This window comes from Pseudophryne corroboree, chromosome 12 (assembly GCF_028390025.1).
Source record: "Pseudophryne corroboree isolate aPseCor3 chromosome 12, aPseCor3.hap2, whole genome shotgun sequence".
Taxonomy (NCBI): Eukaryota; Metazoa; Chordata; class Amphibia; order Anura; family Myobatrachidae; genus Pseudophryne; species Pseudophryne corroboree.
Window position 1 is genome coordinate 63,587,728 of NC_086455.1, and position 20,254 is coordinate 63,607,981.

General features: G+C 47.1%; 1 protein-coding gene across 1 annotated transcript in view; it reads left to right on the forward strand.

The window, feature by feature from the left end:
* UNC79 (unc-79 homolog, NALCN channel complex subunit) overlaps window positions 1-20,254 on the forward strand; it is a 438,710-nt gene that overhangs the window by 58,698 nt on the left and 359,758 nt on the right. The window contains exons 6-7 of the mRNA XM_063947577.1: window positions 7,188-7,243; window positions 14,377-14,506. Coding sequence (XP_063803647.1) covers window positions 7,188-7,243; window positions 14,377-14,506 — 186 coding nt within the window. The remainder of the gene's footprint in view (window positions 1-7,187; window positions 7,244-14,376; window positions 14,507-20,254) is intronic.

Consider the following 20,254-nt stretch of genomic DNA (forward strand, 5'->3'; position numbering starts at 1 on the left):
CATAATCTTTAGGGTTAAGGCATTAGGGTTAGTTTAGGGATCTGGGTTTGGGTCAGGGCCAGCAACAGAAATCTTGGGGCCCAGTACACTGACATCTCTGGGGCCCCCTCAACCCCCTTAACTTGGCACAGGGGGGGGGGCTTTAAGAAACAGTCTATCTATATATCGATATATATGTCATTCTTGAGTTATATGGAGGGGGACAGGATTTGCTTCTGTTTGTGCACATATTTTTGATTGCCAGCCACCAGACTAGTTTTCCCTATTACATTGACCATAAATAATTTGAATTGGTCCTGGACCACCAATCCAAGGCACCCCACAAGTGTCCTGAGGCATCCCAGGGTGCCACGGCACACAGTTTGAGAACCACTCGTCTAGTGTGTACCCAGCTTATTTATTGCAGCTGGTCTGTGGGTTACATCTCCCAGCTCCCCTTCTGCAAAAAAATGCAACAATGTAATCTTAGTGACAAGATGCAGAGATGAACCCTTTCTGTGACTGCTGCACAGGGATCACACAACCTCTATTCATAGGGCTGAATTCCATTAGGGGAGAAGTTCTCGCCCGCAAAGAAGTGCAAGTATATACCATACTTACCTTACTGTAGGATTCGCAGATATTTTCTTACAGTACACTATATACATAGAAACAGAATTTTACTGCAGGCGTTAGGGTAAGTTTAGGGGTTTGGGTTAGGGTCAGGGGCAGCAACAGAAATCTTGGGGCCCACTACACTGATATCTCTGGGGCCCCCATAACCCCCTTAACTTGGCAGAGGGGATCTTTAAATAAAATTGAGCCTTTTACTCAGACCATCAGTGAGCTTGGCAGGTAGTTTTCCAGCTGGGCTATCCGGCTCTTTGGTGGCGGAGGCAGGGACATACAGAAAAGCGCCAGCGCAGCGACATGCATAATGATGGCAATACAGCATGGACCACAGGGACTGGACAAAGTGATGGGGTAAAAGGAGGGGGGAGGGTTTATGGGGCCTGTTGTTTTCCTACTTAATCTTGAGCAGTTGGAGCATACACTTTAATAAGCAATATTGGCACTCTGGCCCTGTTATTCGTGTCCCTGGTCCTGGGCCCCCCTGAACCTTGAGGCCCTGCACAAGTGTCCCCTTTGTCCGCCCCTGTCGCTGGGCCTGTCTCCAAGTGAACATGAATTTTACATACATCATGAACAATTGTCCATTGTACACAATTTCAGCACATATTTTTATTAAACATATTTAACTAATATAAATAAAATAAGTGGTCAGTAAAAGTTAAACATCCCATAATAAATAAATAAATTAACAAACATAATAGAACCAGTAGAAGACAGAACTGCACTTTCCCTCTTTTGGGAGCTACTCTCTGGTCCAATGCACTGACTGAGGGCTCAGATCCACACACACAGCAAACATTAGAAGAAGCTGCTACAAATGGGCATTTGCAGCAGCTCTGCTCTGTCCCTTACACTGCATGATGTGGCGGCATCTCTAGTAATCATATTATATATGTCACAACTGAGGGCTGGGGACCGTGACTGGGAGCCTCAGTTGTAGGGGCTGACGGGTACTTAAATTTAGGAGGAGCTATGTGACTCCTGGACATACGTATTGACAGCAGCAAAGAATGCCCGAGGGCGTGACCACGACAACTGGGAATTCCTTAAGTGCTTTTATTAAATAAAAAGTCAAATAACGTGCAAAAGAATAATATAAAGTCACACGTGATAATTAAGTTCACAATCGGTGAAGGCCAGTAACCTGAAATATGGAAGAAAGTCCTGTAAACAATAAATGAGGCTGGGGTTCACTGGAAGATGAGGAATGAAGCTGTGGTTCGCTGGAAGATGAGGAATGAAACTGGAGTGCGCAGGAACTGAAGAATGAAGGATGATTACTGCAAAGCAAAAGTTCAAACACAGGAATCCAAAGTAGGCTGTAGGGGGTTAACACTGGAGAGTCGGGTTACACAGGCAGAGTGTAATCACCAGAGAAGTCAGGCTGATTTGCAGAATGGAATTGCAGGAGAAAATCTGTAGTGAAGCTTGTATGCTGGAATCACAGATGACAATGAAAGCACTGACGATCTTTTGGGAGCTGGGACCGGATATTTATACCTGCTGCATAGCAGGGATTGGCTGAGCAATTATGACAAGGCTCCAGCACCGTGGATAGGAGGAATAATGTCATGTGACTGGAGTCTAACATGGCTGCGCCCATGAACAAACAGATAAGGGGAATTAAGTACTATAGGGAAGGTGCAACACTTGCGATGTAGGCCGCAGTAGCAGAATAACATGCGCCCAGTGGCGCGCGGCGGTCAGCGAGACAGGAGTGGCAGCAGAGGCCCATGGAGGACGTACATCCAGAAGGAAAATGGTGTCTCAGTATCCGGATCGTGACAGTACCCCCCCTTTTAGGAGTGGCCCCAGGACACTTCTTAAGTTTACCTGGCCATCTGGAATGGAACTTCTGGATGAAGACTTGTGCCAACTTGGAAGTGGGGAATCCATGACAGAATCCATCGAGGGATGAGACCACGGACTATGAGGATCAGACAAGGAAACCAGTTGCCTAGTGGGTAACTGGCGGGATACTTTGTGCTGGGCACATTTCGGGCAGGAGGCCACAAATTCAGCAATGTCCTTCTTTAGGGTCGGCCACCAATTTGACCTGGAGACGAATTTTAAGGTCTTGCGTATGCCCGCGTGTCCGGCAAAGCGAGAGGAATGTGCCCGATGCAAGAGCTTCCTCCTGAAAGCCGGCTTCACCAAATTTTTCCCTAGCGGGGGCATAGAGTCCATACTCACTGCGGAGAACGCCACTGGATCAACAATACAATGCTTGTCAGTAGACTCAGACTCATTTTCTTGCTCCCGAGAGCGGGAAAGAGCATCAGCCTTGTGATTCGGTGACCCTGGACAAAACTGTAGCTTGGAGTCTTGGCACAGAGGAGACGGGACATCAGAAGACTTGTAGGAGGATATGCGAACTGGAAGCCCTTTTTGGAGACAGGTCTCTGAGCAGGAAGGACCCCATGCCAGGATACGGGTCGACTTCCAATCAACTTGAGGATTATGCAGACGTAGCCATGGAAGGCCTAGGACCACAGGATGGGTGGCCCTTGGGATAACCTGGAAAGAAATCAACTCTGAATGCTGGTCCCCTACCTTCAGACGGATAGGTAGGGTCTTGGAGGTAATCACCGCCTCAGGAATCCTACTGCCGTCCACGGCAGTTAGAGATATCGGTGATGACAGTCTCTCAGTGGGAAGAGACCACTGCTTAACGAACTTCTCTGTAATAAAGTTTCCGGCTGCTCCAGAATCCAATAAGGCAGTGAGATTCTTTGTATGCGGAGCCACCTGCAGAGAAACTGAGAGATTGCAGTTACTTGGAAATGGAGAGAAATTCGTCACTCCTAGCTGACCTTCTCCTTGGAGGGCTAGGACTTGAGGTTGTCCCGGACGCTTGGGACAGGACTTGATAACGTGAGAAGATTCGGCACAATACAAACAGAGACGCTCAGCGAGACGTCTACTACGCTCTGCCTGAGATAAACGAGAGCGACCTATCTGCATAGGTTCCTCCCGAGACGGAGATGGCTGACGAGGAATGGAAACCGTAGGAATCCTGGGAAATGTAGATCTTCCTCGTTCAACAGCCCTTTCACGGAACCGTAAATCGACCTTAGTGCAGAGGGAAATGAGCTCGTTTAAAGTTAAAGGCAAGTCTCTAGCAGCGAGCTCATCTTTGATACGCTCGGATAGCCCTCCCCAGAAGGCTGCATAAAGAGCGTCATCATTCCAGGAGAATTCAGATGCCAAGGTCTGGAATTGCACCAAATACTGACCGACAGTTCGCGTCCCCTGACGCAGTCGAAGGATCTCTGAGGAAGCTGATGTCACTCGACCTGGCTCATCGAAAATTCGTCTGAACGTTGCCACGAAGTTAGCATAGGATGACAACAGGACATCAGACCTTTCCCATATAGGTGAGGCCCAGTCTAGAGCAGCACCAGTGAGTAGAGAAATAAGGTATGCCACCTTAATGCGGTCAGTAGGGAAACTGCTGGGTTGCAATTCAAATTGGATCTCGCACTGGTTTAGGAAACCCCTGCAGGCTTTAGGGGATCCATCATATTTAGCAGGAGTCGGCAAGTGAAGATAGGGAGCAGGAACAGGTATGGTGGGTGGGGACACCACCGGAGGCGCTGGAGTCGACACACTGGACGCCCCTAATCCACGGAGGGCCGCTTGAATTTTATCCAGCCGGGAGGAGAGATCCTGGAGACAGTGACCAACATGGCCTACAGCAGCCTCCTGACGTTCAAGGCGGGTTGCCAGTTCTTGTATCAGCCTAAGCGCTTGAGCCTGGTCTCCGGCTGGATCCATTAGGTCAGTGCTTACTGTCACAACTGAGGGCTGGGGACCGTGACTGGGAGCCTCAGTTGTAGGGGCTGACGGGTACTTAAATTTAGGAGGAGCTATGTGACTCCTGGACATACGTATTGACAGCAGCAAAGAATGCCCGAGGGCGTGACCACGACAACTGGGAATTCCTTAAGTGCTTTTATTAAATAAAAAGTCAAATAACGTGCAAAAGAATAATATAAAGTCACACGTGATAATTAAGTTCACAATCGGTGAAGGCCAGTAACCTGGAATATGGAAGAAAGTCCTGTAAACAATAAATGAGGCTGGGGTTCACTGGAAGATGAGGAATGAAGCTGTGGTTCGCTGGAAGATGAGGAATGAAACTGGAGTGCGCAGGAACTGAAGAATGAAGGATGATTACTGCAAAGCAAAAGTTCAAACACAGGAATCCAAAGTAGGCTGTAGGGGGTTAACACTGGAGAGTCGGGTTACACAGGCAGAGTGTAATCACCAGAGAAGTCAGGCTGATTTGCAGAATGGAATTGCAGGAGAAAATCTGTAGTGAAGCTTGTATGCTGGAATCACAGATGACAATGAAAGCACTGACGATCTTTTGGGAGCTGGGACCGGATATTTATACCTGCTGCATAGCAGGGATTGGCTGAGCAATTATGACAAGGCTCCAGCACCGTGGATAGGAGGAATAATGTCATGTGACTGGAGTCTAACATGGCTGCGCCCATGAACAAACAGAGAAGGGGAATTAAGTACTATAGGGAAGGTGCAACACTTGCGATGTAGGCCGCAGTAGCAGAATAACATGCGCCCAGTGGCGCGCGGCGGTCAGCGAGACAGGAGTGGCAGCAGAGGCCCATGGAGGACGTACATCCAGAAGGAAAATGGTGTCTCAGTATCCGGATCGTGACAATATATTATTGTTATTGTCTTCATTTGAGCTGCTGACCAAAGGGAGGGGGTTTCTGAGCAACCGGAAACCCCCACTGTGTTTGCCTATGCCTCATACTGTTATATTCATAAAAAGAATACCCAACCATGTAAAAGTTCATTAAAATTACTGTCAAAATTTAGGAAGGCTGAAAAAAAGTACTTTGGTATATAGGGTAAATGGTTACAGTCTCATTATTTGGCAAGCCGACAAAATTGAGATCATAGGATTTAATGATATACTGTATGATACTCAAATGTGGATGCGTAAAGTGTGTATCAGATACAGCTTTTCTATATATGATGTTTTTTCTTATTTTTATTTTTTGGAGAAACTTGACTGCCCGTGGCCAGCTATATATATATATATATATAAAATAATAAGAAAAAACATCATATATATATATATATATATATAACAATATCCTTATCTTGTGCTGTTGTAAGACCTCAAATACACATGATGAAAACAGAAATTCCCAAGTGCGCTAAATTCAATGGATAGTAAATCTTTAAATCTTCCAAAAAATGGACCCATTTGTGCAGACTGTCGGTTGAAGGATTCTTTAACAAGATTATTCTCACAGGATCCTAAAACAGATAACCCCTCACTAGAAATCACCCGGACAAAAGGCCACAAGGGCCAATTAGTACCAATTATTGGTTTATTGACACAGTTTGTAACATACATATTTAAAATGTTGTACAGGAATAAAATATATATATATCAGTGAGAAATATCCAGAACGTGTTTGATGGCAAATTGGATCCTCCCTCACCTTATTAAGGTGTGAGCTCAAAAAAGGGAGAATCTTCACGATCTGGATTAATAACCCATAGCTGACAAATCTTACGCGTTTCGTTATTACGACTTCATCAGGGGCAGTTCAACAAATATCAGGACCAAGAAATACAATTGAGGTTTGTGTACACCAATAGACATACAGATACCTTAGTGTGTTTCTGTTAATAGAAAGCCAATGAGCAATTTCAATCACAAACCCCTATGGTGAAATGCATCCAAAGTGGTCATACACTTTTATATCCAACTCACTAAGGTGAAAGAAAACTTCATGTAAAGAGTTTTATCACAATAGTACAACAGACGTTTGTTTAAAAATATGTTGACAACAGAAACCTCCACAATGGGATTCACAAATAGATCCAAATGTGCTTGTGTAGCAAACAAGTGGAGATTTCAGAATTAGAAAATCTGAAATCTCCACTTGTTTGCCACACAAGCACATACTTGTTATGCTTAATGTTTATTTTATTTTGAATTGTTAAGTTTTGTACAAACTTTAAAACTCGATAAAATGATCAAATTGAAAAAAATGACTGTAAGAATTAATGAAAAAGTAAAAAGTAAGAAAAGGGATTAAAATGGAAAGGGGGGGGGGATTAGGTTCCCCCTCTAAAGTGCTACGTGTTATGCAGGACACTATACTTCTCCTCAGGCATAGTGTCCTTACTCGGTTCTTAATGGCAGAATTAATGCAAGTTCAGATTTTCCGGATTTTTCTTATTGGCTAACCAAAACACGTGACATCTGAGAGCCAATAAGAAGATCCGGGTAAATCTGAGTAAAACCGAACCTCGCTCATCTCTAGAAATTATCAACCACTATATGCTTCCTCCAAAATGGGAACATGTCAAATACAACCATCTGTTTTCTTCCCATGTAAGGAAATAACACCTTATCAAGTCTGTTCTATAGGTCTGATACACAGAGAGTCAGCGATACTGAATTACAATCTCATGGTTCGTTACTAGGGAAATAAATGTTCTGTCAGGCGGGTTATTTACATGTGCGCACATACTGTATGTGTCCTGTTTATTGACTGTAATGCTTTGTGCTTATTGCTCCTTAGTGTATCACTGTCAGCTGCTGGAGTGTCTGATGAAGTACAAACAGGAGGTGTGGAAAGTAAGTGAGAACCGTTCATTATCTGTATATGTAACTTTAAAGGGTGCTGAAGTACATGTTACATTCCAATGGGCTGTGCGTCCGTGTTCCATCTCCCATGGTACCAGGGGCAGGACCTAGCTGAGGGTGCTGTAGTCTGTCACTGATCCCTAAGCCCTGGGCATATTCCTGTGTACACCAATGAATGGGTGACAGAAGTACATGCAGACAATCGGAGACTGTACATGTTCATCTTGTATCATGTAGGACTCTGTAGGACTTTTTTTGCCTCCCAATCATTTACAGATTATTTTATGATTAATTTCTTTAAATTGCTGCAGGTTAATCACCACTGGACTGATTCCTAATGGAATACCTTATCTGGAAACAAACTAGCTACTGACTATTTTTTAGCGTTTATCAAAGTTTCACAACTGCGCCTGTGTAAAGATGTTATAGATGTTGTATAAAAGAACCAGAAGTGAAAAACAAACAATCTGAATAATAATGTTTAATAAACTATCATAAATGTTGTAAATTCATAATTTGCAAAAATGCAAACCCTAGTGACCAAAAGAAAGTTTGGTATTACGTAGGTAAGAAATGAAAAATAAAAATAAAAATAAAATGAAAAAATAGAAAAAAGAAAAAGAAAAATATCTGGAAAGTCTGTATTGTTTGAGATTAAGAATTGAAAAATTGTTACCAGTCCAAAAGAAAAATTACTTATGTGGTGAAAATAGAGTGTGGCGTCCCACCTCTTTCCCACCTTGGGTGTAGTCCTGTACTCACTTGAGTACACAGTGAAATTGGAATTTCTGAACTGATACTGAAATTTACGGAGTGAAGAGTCCGTTACAGATGTTATAAATCAAACCTCTTCCCAGAGGGTGGTGATGATCTTAAGTGCGGTCACTTTACTAAGGGGTACCCCAAATGGATAGCGGAGGGACCAGGTGAATAGGGGACAAGGTGACTAGAAACTCCGGACTCCTCGCTTGTCACCTCTGTCACGAACGGCGAGAGGCGCCCGTATCCACGGGCGTCCACCGCCTGCCGAGAACGGGGGATGCGGTCACGTCTCTGGGGGGAAGGTATCACAGGCTTCGGGACCCACAAGGGGACTGTCCGCCGTGAACCCTCCCTCCTACAGAGTGTGTTACCTTGTATCCTATGCTTGATCCCGTCGACTGCTTCCACGGCTCTGATCGGTCTTCTCTGCGCCTGGTGATCGGTGCTCTGCTTATCTGGTCTTTTCCCCTCTCGGCCGCGCGGTTCAAACTTCCTCCGCAATGTTTTATTTTTTTCTAACCCTGTGTTCCTGGTCATTTCTCAGGGACTATTGCCGCTGGAGAAATGATGGAGAAATGGGATCTGACTTGGTTGATGGAAGACTAAAATCAGTGCTCATCTAGGGGCTACTGTAATTGCGGCCTCCCTGTCCTGTACCGCTGCTCAGCTGTACTATAAAGTCTTAGTGCCACAGTATGTAATGCGGGGCTTACAGGGGCTATTTCATGTTGTACACAATGGGCGATGTTCATGCAACGGAGCGACTATCAGTCAATTGTGCATGTGCTGTGATTGCAATGAGCATGCGTTACGGTGCCGATCTCGCTCGCAATGAGGATTTCATGGAGAAGTGAGTGACAGGAAGTGACCATTTGAAGGTGTTAACAGGGAGTGGTTAGAAAAACGCAGGCGTATCATGGCCATTTTCGGGGCGAGCTCATATGTGCAAAAACTTGATGCCTGCGTCTGTACTGCTGCGTCCAGTCTGCGTAGCCATAGGCCAGCCCTAAGCCACTATGTTCCTCATTTTTGCGTATAGTCTGTAAATGTGTATGAAGCTGTGAATGAGTCTGCGATGGCTCCGGTGGGCATCTCTTTTCATTTCTGGGCGGCAGCTTCACTTGCTAACATTAACAGCTCCGTAGCCTAGAACATTGCAATTGCTTCTGTGTACAATCATGAATTAGGCCCACAGTGCATAAGAGAGAATCATGAAAGCAAACAATGGAGGTTTGATCCAGTTTAAGCACTGGTGTACTTTTGTGCTGTTTAGATGTGTCCTCACACATCACCTCTGCAGTTGCGCCAAACAGTCCTTCTCGGTGTGCCTGGTCCTGTGAGCCTCTGCTAGCGTCGGACGTCTTTTTTGGTGAAATTGTGTCTTAGTCACAACGTGATATGACTAGGACTCACCAGGGGACTGTGCTGATTCATTTACTATATGAGACTTGTACAGTATATCTGTATGCGACTGTGGGGGATATTCAATTACCTGCACATACTGTCGGGTGCAAAGTATCGCCAGGGAGGCTATCTAATAAGCCCTGATAAGCCGGCGCGTGCCATGGCTTATCGAGGATTTTGTTTCACCTGCCTTCGGCAGGCTAAGCAAAATCCCCGATAACAGTCCCGTTTTCATCCGAAAACGGGGCAGTTTCATCCGAAAACACACAGGTTTCACTGAACCTGTGTGTTTTCGGGTGAAAATGCACTTTTTAACGGATGAGCTAATCGAAAAGGCCGACCGCAAAACCCGAAGAAACATCACCCAATGACTCTTCGGGGGCTAATTGAATATCCCTTTGAGCCTCTGAATCTGTATACGAAGTGCTACAATGTAGCACCCGCAGCTTTATTCCAATACAAGTCCCGTTGTGCTCTGTATACAGACTCTGTCACACAAAGATATACAAGTGTTGCAAATGAATCGGCACAGTCTCCTGGTGCGTCCTAGCCGAATCGCGTTGTGACTAAAACACATTTTCACCAAGAAAAGACACTCGATGCTAGCACAGATTCACGGGACCTGGCGGCTTACTTGCGCAAAACATCTCACATTGCATGGTGTATATTGAGGCTACATGTATGAGGATGTATCTGTGTGACCCACTTTGGATTCTTATTTCACCAAACATTAGAAGACACTGGGGGTCATTCCGAGTTGATCGCTCGCTGACGATTTTCGCAGCACAGCAATCAGGTTAAAAACGGCAAAACTGTGTATGCGTATGCACTGCAGTGCGCAGGCGTGTCACACGGGTACAAAGAGGATCGGCGCTGGGCGATGGATTTAACAAAGAATCCATTCGCACAGCCGATCGCAAGGTGATTGACAGAAAGAGGGCGTTTATGGGTGTCAACTGACCGTTTTCTGGGAGTGTTTGGAAAAACGCAAGCGTGTCCAAGCGTTTGCAGGGCGTCTGACGTCAATTCCGGCACCAAAAAGTCGGAAGTGATTGCAAGGGCTGAGTGAGTCCAGAGCTACTCTGAAACTGCACAACATTTTTTTGCTGCGCTCGGCTGCAAAGGCGTTCGCATACTTGCAAAGTAAAAATACACTCCACCGTGGGCGGCGACAGTTTTGCTGAGTTTTAACCTGATCGCAGCGCTGCAAAAAGTTGCTTGCAAGCGATCAACTCGGAATGACCCCCTTTGTTCTTTGTGTCCTCAAGACTTCATTCGCATGACAAACTGGACCCATGTCTAGTCCATCCCTGATCAGGCGGCAGACTGAAGCAGGGTTTATGTGTATAGGTGTTTGCTTTTTTTCCTAGTCATAGATTTTTTTCTTTTTATAATCTTGCTTATTTACTAACTGTCTCTGAGGCCAGCTTCCTCTATCCCTGACAACTCCTGTTCTCATCAGCAATGACGTATCCTGGACACAGCTAGGCTCAGGACAGTCTGGCCAAGATCAGGACTATTTTGAGATCTGTAGTGCGGAGAGCACAGGGACTGGCAAGCGCTGGTAGGAAAGTGGTTTCTGCTTAGTCACACTATGAATGAACCTTGAAAGCACAACACTCCCAACCTGTTATATGATGCATATAAAACTGCTGAGGCTCCATGCAGCACTCTCTCTGGTGGTGACGTGCTTTGGTTTGCGCTGGTGCTCTTACATTTCCCCCCAAAGTGCTTGGCTCTGTCTGGTGACTCAGAAGCATTTGTGAAGCAGCGGAAATGACCACAGGCCAGAATTGTGGAGTGAGAGTCGCAATTGGGGAGTGAGATTAATGAAATGAGATAAATGGATAGATAGGGCTCAATACGGGGCGAATATAATAGGTGCATAGTGTGTGGTGCAAATGGGCCACTTAGTTCATGGGGGCCAACACTGCTCACCCTGCACCCATTTTGCTGCTGCAGAAATAATTTGAAAATGGCAGTGGCACCATTCTCCTAAAGATGTGCATATGTGGTAAAGAAATCACCAGTAAAATGAAGCAGGGGCCATTTTGCCGGTGATATGTGCAGTAGAGTTTTCTATGTGCATGCATCAGCACAAGGGAGGGGGTATGGGGGGGAAGGAGGGGGGGCGTTGGCACGCAAGGACTTCACATAGGCCCCCTCTCACATGTAATGCCTATGGCTCATCCATAGGGTAGTTCTTGTTCTGTAGAAGACTGCGCTGCCATTTACACTCTGTAAAAAGACATCAATTCTGGATTTTGCACCAGTAGGGAGACGGCAGGTATCCTGTTTCACCCTATGCTTTACAAAAGCGCACCACTGTAGATCTTTCAGCATGTTTAAAAATCTTGCTAAAACCTTGATAGACTCTTCAAAATCTGCATCAAATACATAATAAAACCATTTTTCATGTGTGCAGTCTCTTCTGGCAAAGCTATGCAGTAGGTTCTGCACTAAGGGCCTGATTTAGAGTCAAACACATATTCATCCGACTCAGCTTTACTAATGTGTTGCGTACTAAAAATCCATGCAAGTGCATAAAGAATCCTGCCCCGCTCACTGTCCTTATCAGGACCGGATTAACAATGGGGCAGATGGAGCTGCAGCTCCAGGTGCCCCATTGAAAATAGGCCCACAGGACCCCAGACCAGCCAGCTGAAGTCCCAGCCACCCCACGCACGGCCTTTCTTAAACTCTGCCGGGTCTGACTTTGTCCTCCTGAAGCTCTGCCCCGGACCCCATCATAATCTCCGCCCCCAGACCTGCCCCTAGCCCCGTCTCCTCGCCAGGCCAAAGTTATTGCTCTCCTTACAATAAGACTCGAGCAGTTCCGCAGATAAACCCCGTTTCAGGTGCCCCCAACCCCTGCTCTGTAACTCGGCCCACTTTCATTGGGGGCGTAGCCAATGCTGCTCGGCTGGTGATTGGTCCGGAACAAGATGCTCCGTACAATTGTATAATATGCAAATTATATATGTTACTTCAATGCTGATTGGTTGCCATGGGCAACTTCTCCACTGACTCACTTCTACACACTTTTCACTGCTTCATGAATAGACCCCTCAGTACTTCGGGTGGTATTCATGTGACCGCCGGTCAGCTGACCGACAGTCACATGACCTCCTCCACCAGCCCGACGGGTCACTGTCCCGATGGTCGGCATGCCGACCAACAGGGACTATTTCCACTCGTGGGTGTCCACGACACCCATAGAGTGGTCGCCACCGAGCCCGCAGCGTGGCGAGCGCAGCAAGCCCGCAAGGGGCTTGCTGCACTCGCCCCTCCCCGCCGGGATCCCGGCGTCGGTATGCTGCCGGGATCCCGGCTTTGGTAAGCTGACCGGCGGTCAGGAGACCGCCGTTCAGCCGTACTACACCCCAGTACTTCAGCTGCTATGTAACGGGGAATCTGTCTGCCGTACTGTGTTAAAGGGGGACTCTGCCTGCCGTAACGTGAAAAGGTGGACGTCTGCTGTAATGTGTAAAAGGGGACGCTGTCTGCCGTAATGTGTAAAAAGGGGATGCTGTCTGCCGTAATGTGTAAAAAGGGGACGCTGTCCGTTGTAATGTGTAAAAAGGGGCTCAACCTGGTGTAGTGGCGCTACTGTGCGGCGTTATTTGAATAATGGAGACTACTGTGCACCATTACGAATTGGTATTATTTTGTGGCCACACCCCTTTCCCGTGAAGCCACGCCCCTATATTTTTTGCACGCGCCTACGGAGCTCACTGCAGCCGGTTTACGTTAAGGGGGGTGCTCCGATGCCGTTTCTTGCACACAGCGCTAAAATGTCTAGTTACGGCACTGTGTCGACCTAGTATGTCGACCTAGAGTCCCTGCCGACCTACGTACTGTCGACCTAGACTCTGTCGACCTAAGTCTATTCTATCTAACATACCACACACCACCCCTACACCCTGTCCCTATATCCCGATACCCTCACCCCTATTCCTTTTCGCTGCTTCGGGATACCCTCACCCCTACAAAAAATAGTCCCTTCATAAATTTCAGCTCCAGGCCCATGTGGACCTTAATCTGGCACTGATCCTTACAGTATGTCTGCAGCTGTCACCTGCCCCAAGCTGGGAGCAAAGGCTATGGCTGAAACACACGTCCCATCTCTGTCCGCACGCTACGATTGAGCAAGAAAGTCATCCCGTCTCCATGTCACTCCCACCAGATAGAAGAGTTCTGTGTGATAGCATGGTCACTGCCCAATTACCCCCCAGAAACACTCATTTCACAGATAGTCTGGTCTGTCCATGAACAGATCACGCCATACACACTAGTGAACTCCTCTATGTGCATCTCTGGCCAGGCGCATGTGCAGAAGCCAGTTTCTTTCCTGCCGAAATCCGTGAGATCCATGCGCATTGCGACTTGAGCATGACTCAGAATCAGCCCTTAAACCAGCAAATTGCTTCTGGTTCACAGGTTTGTTTTATATATCGATGACCATGTGACTTTTTCTTGCACTCCTATTGGTAATTTTGTCACTCATAGCTGAAATTACAGTAACATTGTAAATTATATTTACAGACTAAGTACAGTGGTTTGCGCATGTGTCTTTGTACATACAGTATGTCTTCCTCTCCAACACCACACTGTTCCTTGCACTTAGGCGGAAAGCTACAGGAGGTGCATTAGCATAAATTAAGGCATGTTACACCGCGTGTTGGAACTTGGTAAATGAGGTTCAGGGAATACGTACTTGTTGGTGAGAGTCTCGGATAGAACCCTGCCTTCCTGTGCATGATCCTTTTACAGATAATATAACCTAATATATGTGAAATGTTCTAGCTTCTGCATATCTGCAATTGTTTCTATGCAAGTGCGATTTGGCGTCTCATGCAGCCAAATCTTTAATGGCTGATTCGTTATTCAGTCAACGTAAATTTCGTTCATTACACTGTGCATTGGTTTCTCTAATCTATGTCTCACTTTCCCACCAGGATTTGCTTTATGTTATCGCCTATGGACCCTCCCAGGTGAAGGCACCAGCTGTACAGATGCTGTTTCATTATTGGCCTAATTTAAAACCTCCGGGTGCAATCAGTGAGTACCGCGGGCTGCAGTACACAGGTGAGTTAGGAGATACAGGGTCATTTACGAGCTACACTATGCTGGATGTGCAAAGGGTTCTGTATTCCACAATTAGGGGCTTTGGTTTTTATTTCTCCCCCATGCTGAGCAGGCTGGGGCTGTGTGACACTATGACAGGGGTAAGCCACACTGCACATATTCCTGTCACGGTGTCATCAGCCCAGCCTGTCATATCCCAGTGCTGGTGACAGCAATAGTTAATGATGGCCATTGGTGTCTCAAAGGCATGGTGGTACACGTAAAGATTATAATATACTGTAATCATTCATATGTATTTAACAGAGTCTGCTGAGTCACACGTGCAGTGTCTTAAGATATGTGTGACTCAGTATGTACACATAATACACATATAATTATACACTTCTTTATTTCTCTGACGTCCTAGTGGATGCTGGGTACTCCGTAAGGACCATGGGGTATAGACGGGCTCCGCAGGAGACTGGGCACTCTTAAAAGAAAGATTAGGTACTATATCTGGTGTGCACTGGCTCCTCCCTCTATGCCCCTCCTCCAGACCTCAGTTAGTATCTGTGCCCGGCCAGAGCTGGATGCACCCTAGGGGCTCTCCTGAGCTTCCTAGAAAAGAAAGTATTTGTTAGGTTTTTTATTTTCAGTGAGATCTGCTGGCAACAGACTCACTGCTACGTGGGACTGAGGGGAGAGGAGCGAACCTACCTGCTTGCAGCTAGCTTGGGCTTCTAAGGCTACTGAACACCATTAGCTCCAGAGGGATCGAACACAGGCCCAGTCCTCGGTCGTCCGGTCCCGGAGCCGCGCCGCCGTCCCCCTTGCAGAGCCAGAAGAACAAAGAGAAGTTGAAAATCGGCGGCTGAAGACTCCGGTCTTCATTAAGGTAGCGCACAGCACTGCAGCTGTGCGCCATTGCTCCCTTAGCACACCACACACTCCGGTCACTGATGGGTGCAGGGCGCTGGGGGGGGGGGCGCCCTGGGCAGCAATTAGATTACCTTACTTGGCGAAAAGCACATAATACAGTCTGATAAACTGTATATGTGCATTAACCCCCGCCATTAAAGTACATAAAAGGACAGAAGCCCGCCGCTGAGGGGGCCGGGCCTTCTTCCTCAGCACACCGGTGCCATTTTCTCTTCACAGCTCAGCTGGAAGGAAGCTCCCCAGGCTCTCCCCTGCAGTATCCTGGTACACAAAGGGTAAAAAAGAGAGGGGGGGGGCACATAAATTTAGGCGCAAAACTGTGTATATAAGCTGCTATAGGGGAAAAATCACTCAGTATAGTGTACATCCCTGTATTATATAGCGCTGCGGTGTGTGCTGGCATACTCTCTCTCTGTCTCTCCAAAGGGCCTGGTGGGGGAACTGTCTTCAAATAGAGCATCCCCTGTGTGTGTGGTGTGTCGGTACGCGTGTGTCGACATGTCTGAGGTAAAAGGCTCCTCTTATGAGGTGATAGAGCGGATAAGTGTGTGGGAGGGTGTCTCCGTCAACAACGCCGACACCTGTTTGGATATGTGTAAGTGCTGAGGTAAAATTATTGCACAAAAGGTTAGGGAACAGAAAGGAAATCTACCCTGGTCTGTCCCTATGTCACAGAGTCCTTCAGAGTCTCTCTATGCTCACTATCCAAAATAACAAAGTATCGACACGGAGTTTAACTCCACTGTCGACTACGATAATGCAAAGTTACAGCCAAGAGGGCTAAAAGATATTCAATATATGATTATTGGAATAAAAGATGATTTGCATATCACTGATGACTCATCTGTCCCTGACACGAGAGTACACATGTTAAGGGGAAGAATGCTGAGGTAAATTTCCCTCCTCTCATGAGGAAAAAGAGCGGGAATCTCCAGACAAGAGACGGCAGCTTCCCACAATAGAATTCTCAGGCTGTATCCTTTCCCCACTAGGGCCAGGATGTGTTGAGAATCTTCCCCTTGGGTGTCCTGTTTGCACTAGCTATTCTCAGGGATCCTGCAGATAGTGTGCACATTCTAGTATACTACCCAGACCGGCGATTGTGTCGGCATGGGTTTATAGCGCTGTGGCAGCGTGGACAGGTACCTTATCAGCAGAGTTTGAGACCCTAGTATGCATATAAATATTTTAAGATGCTGTCTTAAGTGATAGATATATAATTATAAAGCATGCTCAAAGGGACATGAGTATACTGGGTCCTAGAGACAAAAGCTATGTCGATTTCTGCTTGACGTGTCCTGTAGAATATACATTGGACAGATGATGCCGACTTAAGAGGCATATGGAAGGCTGAGGATTGTGTGGAGAAAGGTTCTCGGGCCTGGTCTCCACAGCTATAGCTGGTAATTCTGATATTTTGCCTTATATTCCTGCACAGCCTGGGAAAGCACGACATTATTAAATGCAGCTTTTCGAATAAAGAAACAAGAAAGTCTGAGGTGCGTCCTTTCTTGTCAGAGCCGGGGGCAGAGGAAAGAAGCTGTACAACACAGCTAGTCCCCAGGAACAGAAGTTCTCCCCGGCCTCTACAAAAATCCACCGCATGTCGCTGGGGCTCCACAGGCGGAGCTAGGCCCGGTGGGGACACGCCTTCGTAAGTTCAGCCACAAGTGGGTTCACTCCCTGTTAGATCCCTGGGCAATAGAAATTGTATCGCAGGGATACAGGCTGGACTGTGAGAAGATGCCCCCTCACCGAGGACCCGGCGGGCTTCCCCCCAAGAGAGGGAGCCAGTGTTAACTGCAATTCGTAAATTGTATCTTCAACAGGTGGTGGTCAAGGGTCCCCTCCTTCAACAAGAGGGTGTTATTATTCGACCATGTTATAATCCCGAAACCAGACGGTTCGGTTAGACCCATATTGAATTAAAATCCCTGAACATATACCTGAAAAGGTTCAGGTTCAAGATGGAATCGATAAGAGTGGTCATTGCAAGCCTGAAATGAATCGGGACATAAGGGATGCATACCTTCGTGTCCCCATTTATCCACCTCATCAGGCGTACCTCAAAATTGCGGTACGGGATTGTCATTACCAATTTCACCAAGGTAATGGCGGATATGATGGTGCTCCTGCGGAAGCAAGGTGTCACTATTATCACATACTTGGATGATCTCCTCATAAAAGCGAGATCAAGAGAGCAGTTGCTGGACAGCGTATCACCTTCTCTGGAAGTGAAACGGCAACACGACTGGATTCTATATATTCCAAAGTCGCAGTTGGTTCCTACAGCTCATCTGCCTCGCCTAGGCATGATCCTAGACACAGACCAGAAGAGGGTTTATCTCCCGATAGAGAGAGCTCAGGAGCTCATGACACTGGTCAGGAATCTATTGAAAACCAAAACAGGTGTCAGTGCATCACTGCACTCGAGTCCTGGGAAGGATGATGGCATCATACGAGGCCATCCCCTTCGGCTGGTTCCATGCACAATGGAACTTACTGGACAAGTGGTCCGGATCACATCTTCAGATGCATCGGTTAATCACCCTATCCCCCAGGGCCAGGGTGTCTCTCCTGTGGTGGCTGCGGAGTGCTCACCTTCTCGAGGGCCGCAGATTCGGCATTCAGGACTGGGTCCTGGTGACCACGGATGCAAGCCTCCGAGGATGGGGGGCAGTTACACAGGGAAGAAAATTCCAAGGTTTGTGGTCAAGCCAACAGACTTGCCTTCACATCAATATCCTGGAACTAAGGGCCATATACAACGCCCTAAGTCAAGCGGAGTTCCTGCTTCGCGACCAACCGGTTCTGATCCAGTCAGACCGCAGGGGCTCATGTAAACCGCCAGGGCGGCACAAAGAGCAGGGTGGCGAGAGTAGAAGCCACCAGAATTCTTCGCTGGGCGGAGAATCAAGTAAGCGCACTGTCGGCAGTGTTCATTCCGGGAGTGGACACGACCTCCACCCGGGAAAGTGGTGACTTCATCAGGAAGTCTTCACGCAGTTTTGCAAATTGATGGAAACTGCCTCAGGTGGACTACATGGCGTCCCACCTCAATAAAAAGATAAAAAAAGGTTTTACGCTGGGTCAAGGGACTCTCAGGCGATAACTGTGGTCGCACTAGTAACACCGTGGGTGTTCCAGTCGGTCTATATATTCCCTCCTCTTCCTTTCAGACCCAAGGGCTGAGAATTGTAATAAACGGAGAAGTGTGAACAATATTCTTTGCTCCGGATTGGCCAAGAAGAACTCGGTACCCGGAACTGCAAGAAATGCTCTCAGAGGACCCATGGCCTCTGCCTCTCAGTCAGGACATGTTGCAACAGGGACCCTGTCTGATCCAAGACTTACCGCGGCTGCGTTGGACGGCATGGCGGTTGAACGCCGGATCCTAGCGGAAAAGGGCATTCCGGATGCAGTTATTCCTACGCTGATAAAGGCTAGGAAAGACGTGACAGCAAGACTTTTTCACTGTATATGGCGAAAATAGGTTGCTTGGTGTGTGGCCGGGAAGGCCCTACAGAGGAATTCCAGGGGGGGCGATTCCTGCACTTCCTACAGTCAGGAGTGACTATGGGCCTAAAATTAGGATCCATAAAGGCCAAGATTTCGGCCCTATCCCTTTTTCTCTCTAAAAGAACTGGCTTCACTGCCTGAAGTTCGGACGTTGTTACAGGGGTGCTGCATATTCAGCCCCTTTTGTGCCTCCAGTGGCACCTTGGGATCTTAACGTGTGTTGGATTCCTAAAATCCCACTGGTTTGAGCCACTTAAGACCGTGGAGCTAAAATATCTCACGTGGAAAGTGGTCATGCTTTTGGCCTTAGCTTGGACTAGGCGTGTGTCAGAATCGGCAGCTTTGTCATGTAAAAGCCCATATCTGATCTTCCATATGGAAAGGGCAGAATGGAGGACTCGTCCCCAATTTCTCCCTAAGGTGGTATCTTCGTTTCATTTGAACCTACCTATTGTGGGACTTGGAGGATTCCAAGTTGCTGGACGTAGTCCGGGCCCTGAAACTTTATGTTTCCAGGACGGCTAGAGTCAGAAAAACTGACTCGCTATTTATCCTGCATGCACCCAACAAGCTGGGTGCTCCTGCTTCAAAGCAGACTATTGCTCGCTGGATCTGTAGCACGATTCAGCTTGCACATTCTGCGGCTGGACTGCCGCATCCTAAATCAGTAAAAGCCCATTCCACGAGGAAGGTGGGCTCTTCTTGGGCGGCTGCCCGAGGGGTCTCGGCTTTACAACTTTGCCGAGCTGCTACTTGGTCGGGTTCAAACACTTTTGCAAAATTCTGCAAGTTTGATACCCTGGCTGAGGAGGACCTTGAGTTTGCTCATTCGGTGCTGCAGAGTCATCCGCACTCTCCCGCCCGTTTGGGAGCTTTGGTATAATCCCCATGGTCCTTACGGAGTACCCAGCATCCACTAGGACGTCAGAGAAAATAAGAATTTACTCACCGGTAATTCTATTTCTCGTAGTCCGTAGTGGATGCTGGGAGCCCGTCCCAAGTGCGGACTCTCTGCAATACATGTATATAGTTATTGCTTAACTAAAGGGTTATTGTATGAGCCATCTGTTGAGAGAGGCTCAGTTATTGTTCATACTGTTAACTGGGTATAGTTATCACGAGTTGTACGGTGTGATTGGTGTGGCTGGTATGAGTCTTACCCTGGATTCCAAATCCTTTCCTAGTAATGTCAGCTCTTCCGGGCACAGTTTCCCTAACTGAGGTCTGGAGGAGGGGCATAGAGGGAGGAGCCAGTGCACACCAGATATAGTACCTAATCTTTCTTTTAAGAGTGCCCAGTCTCCTGCGGAG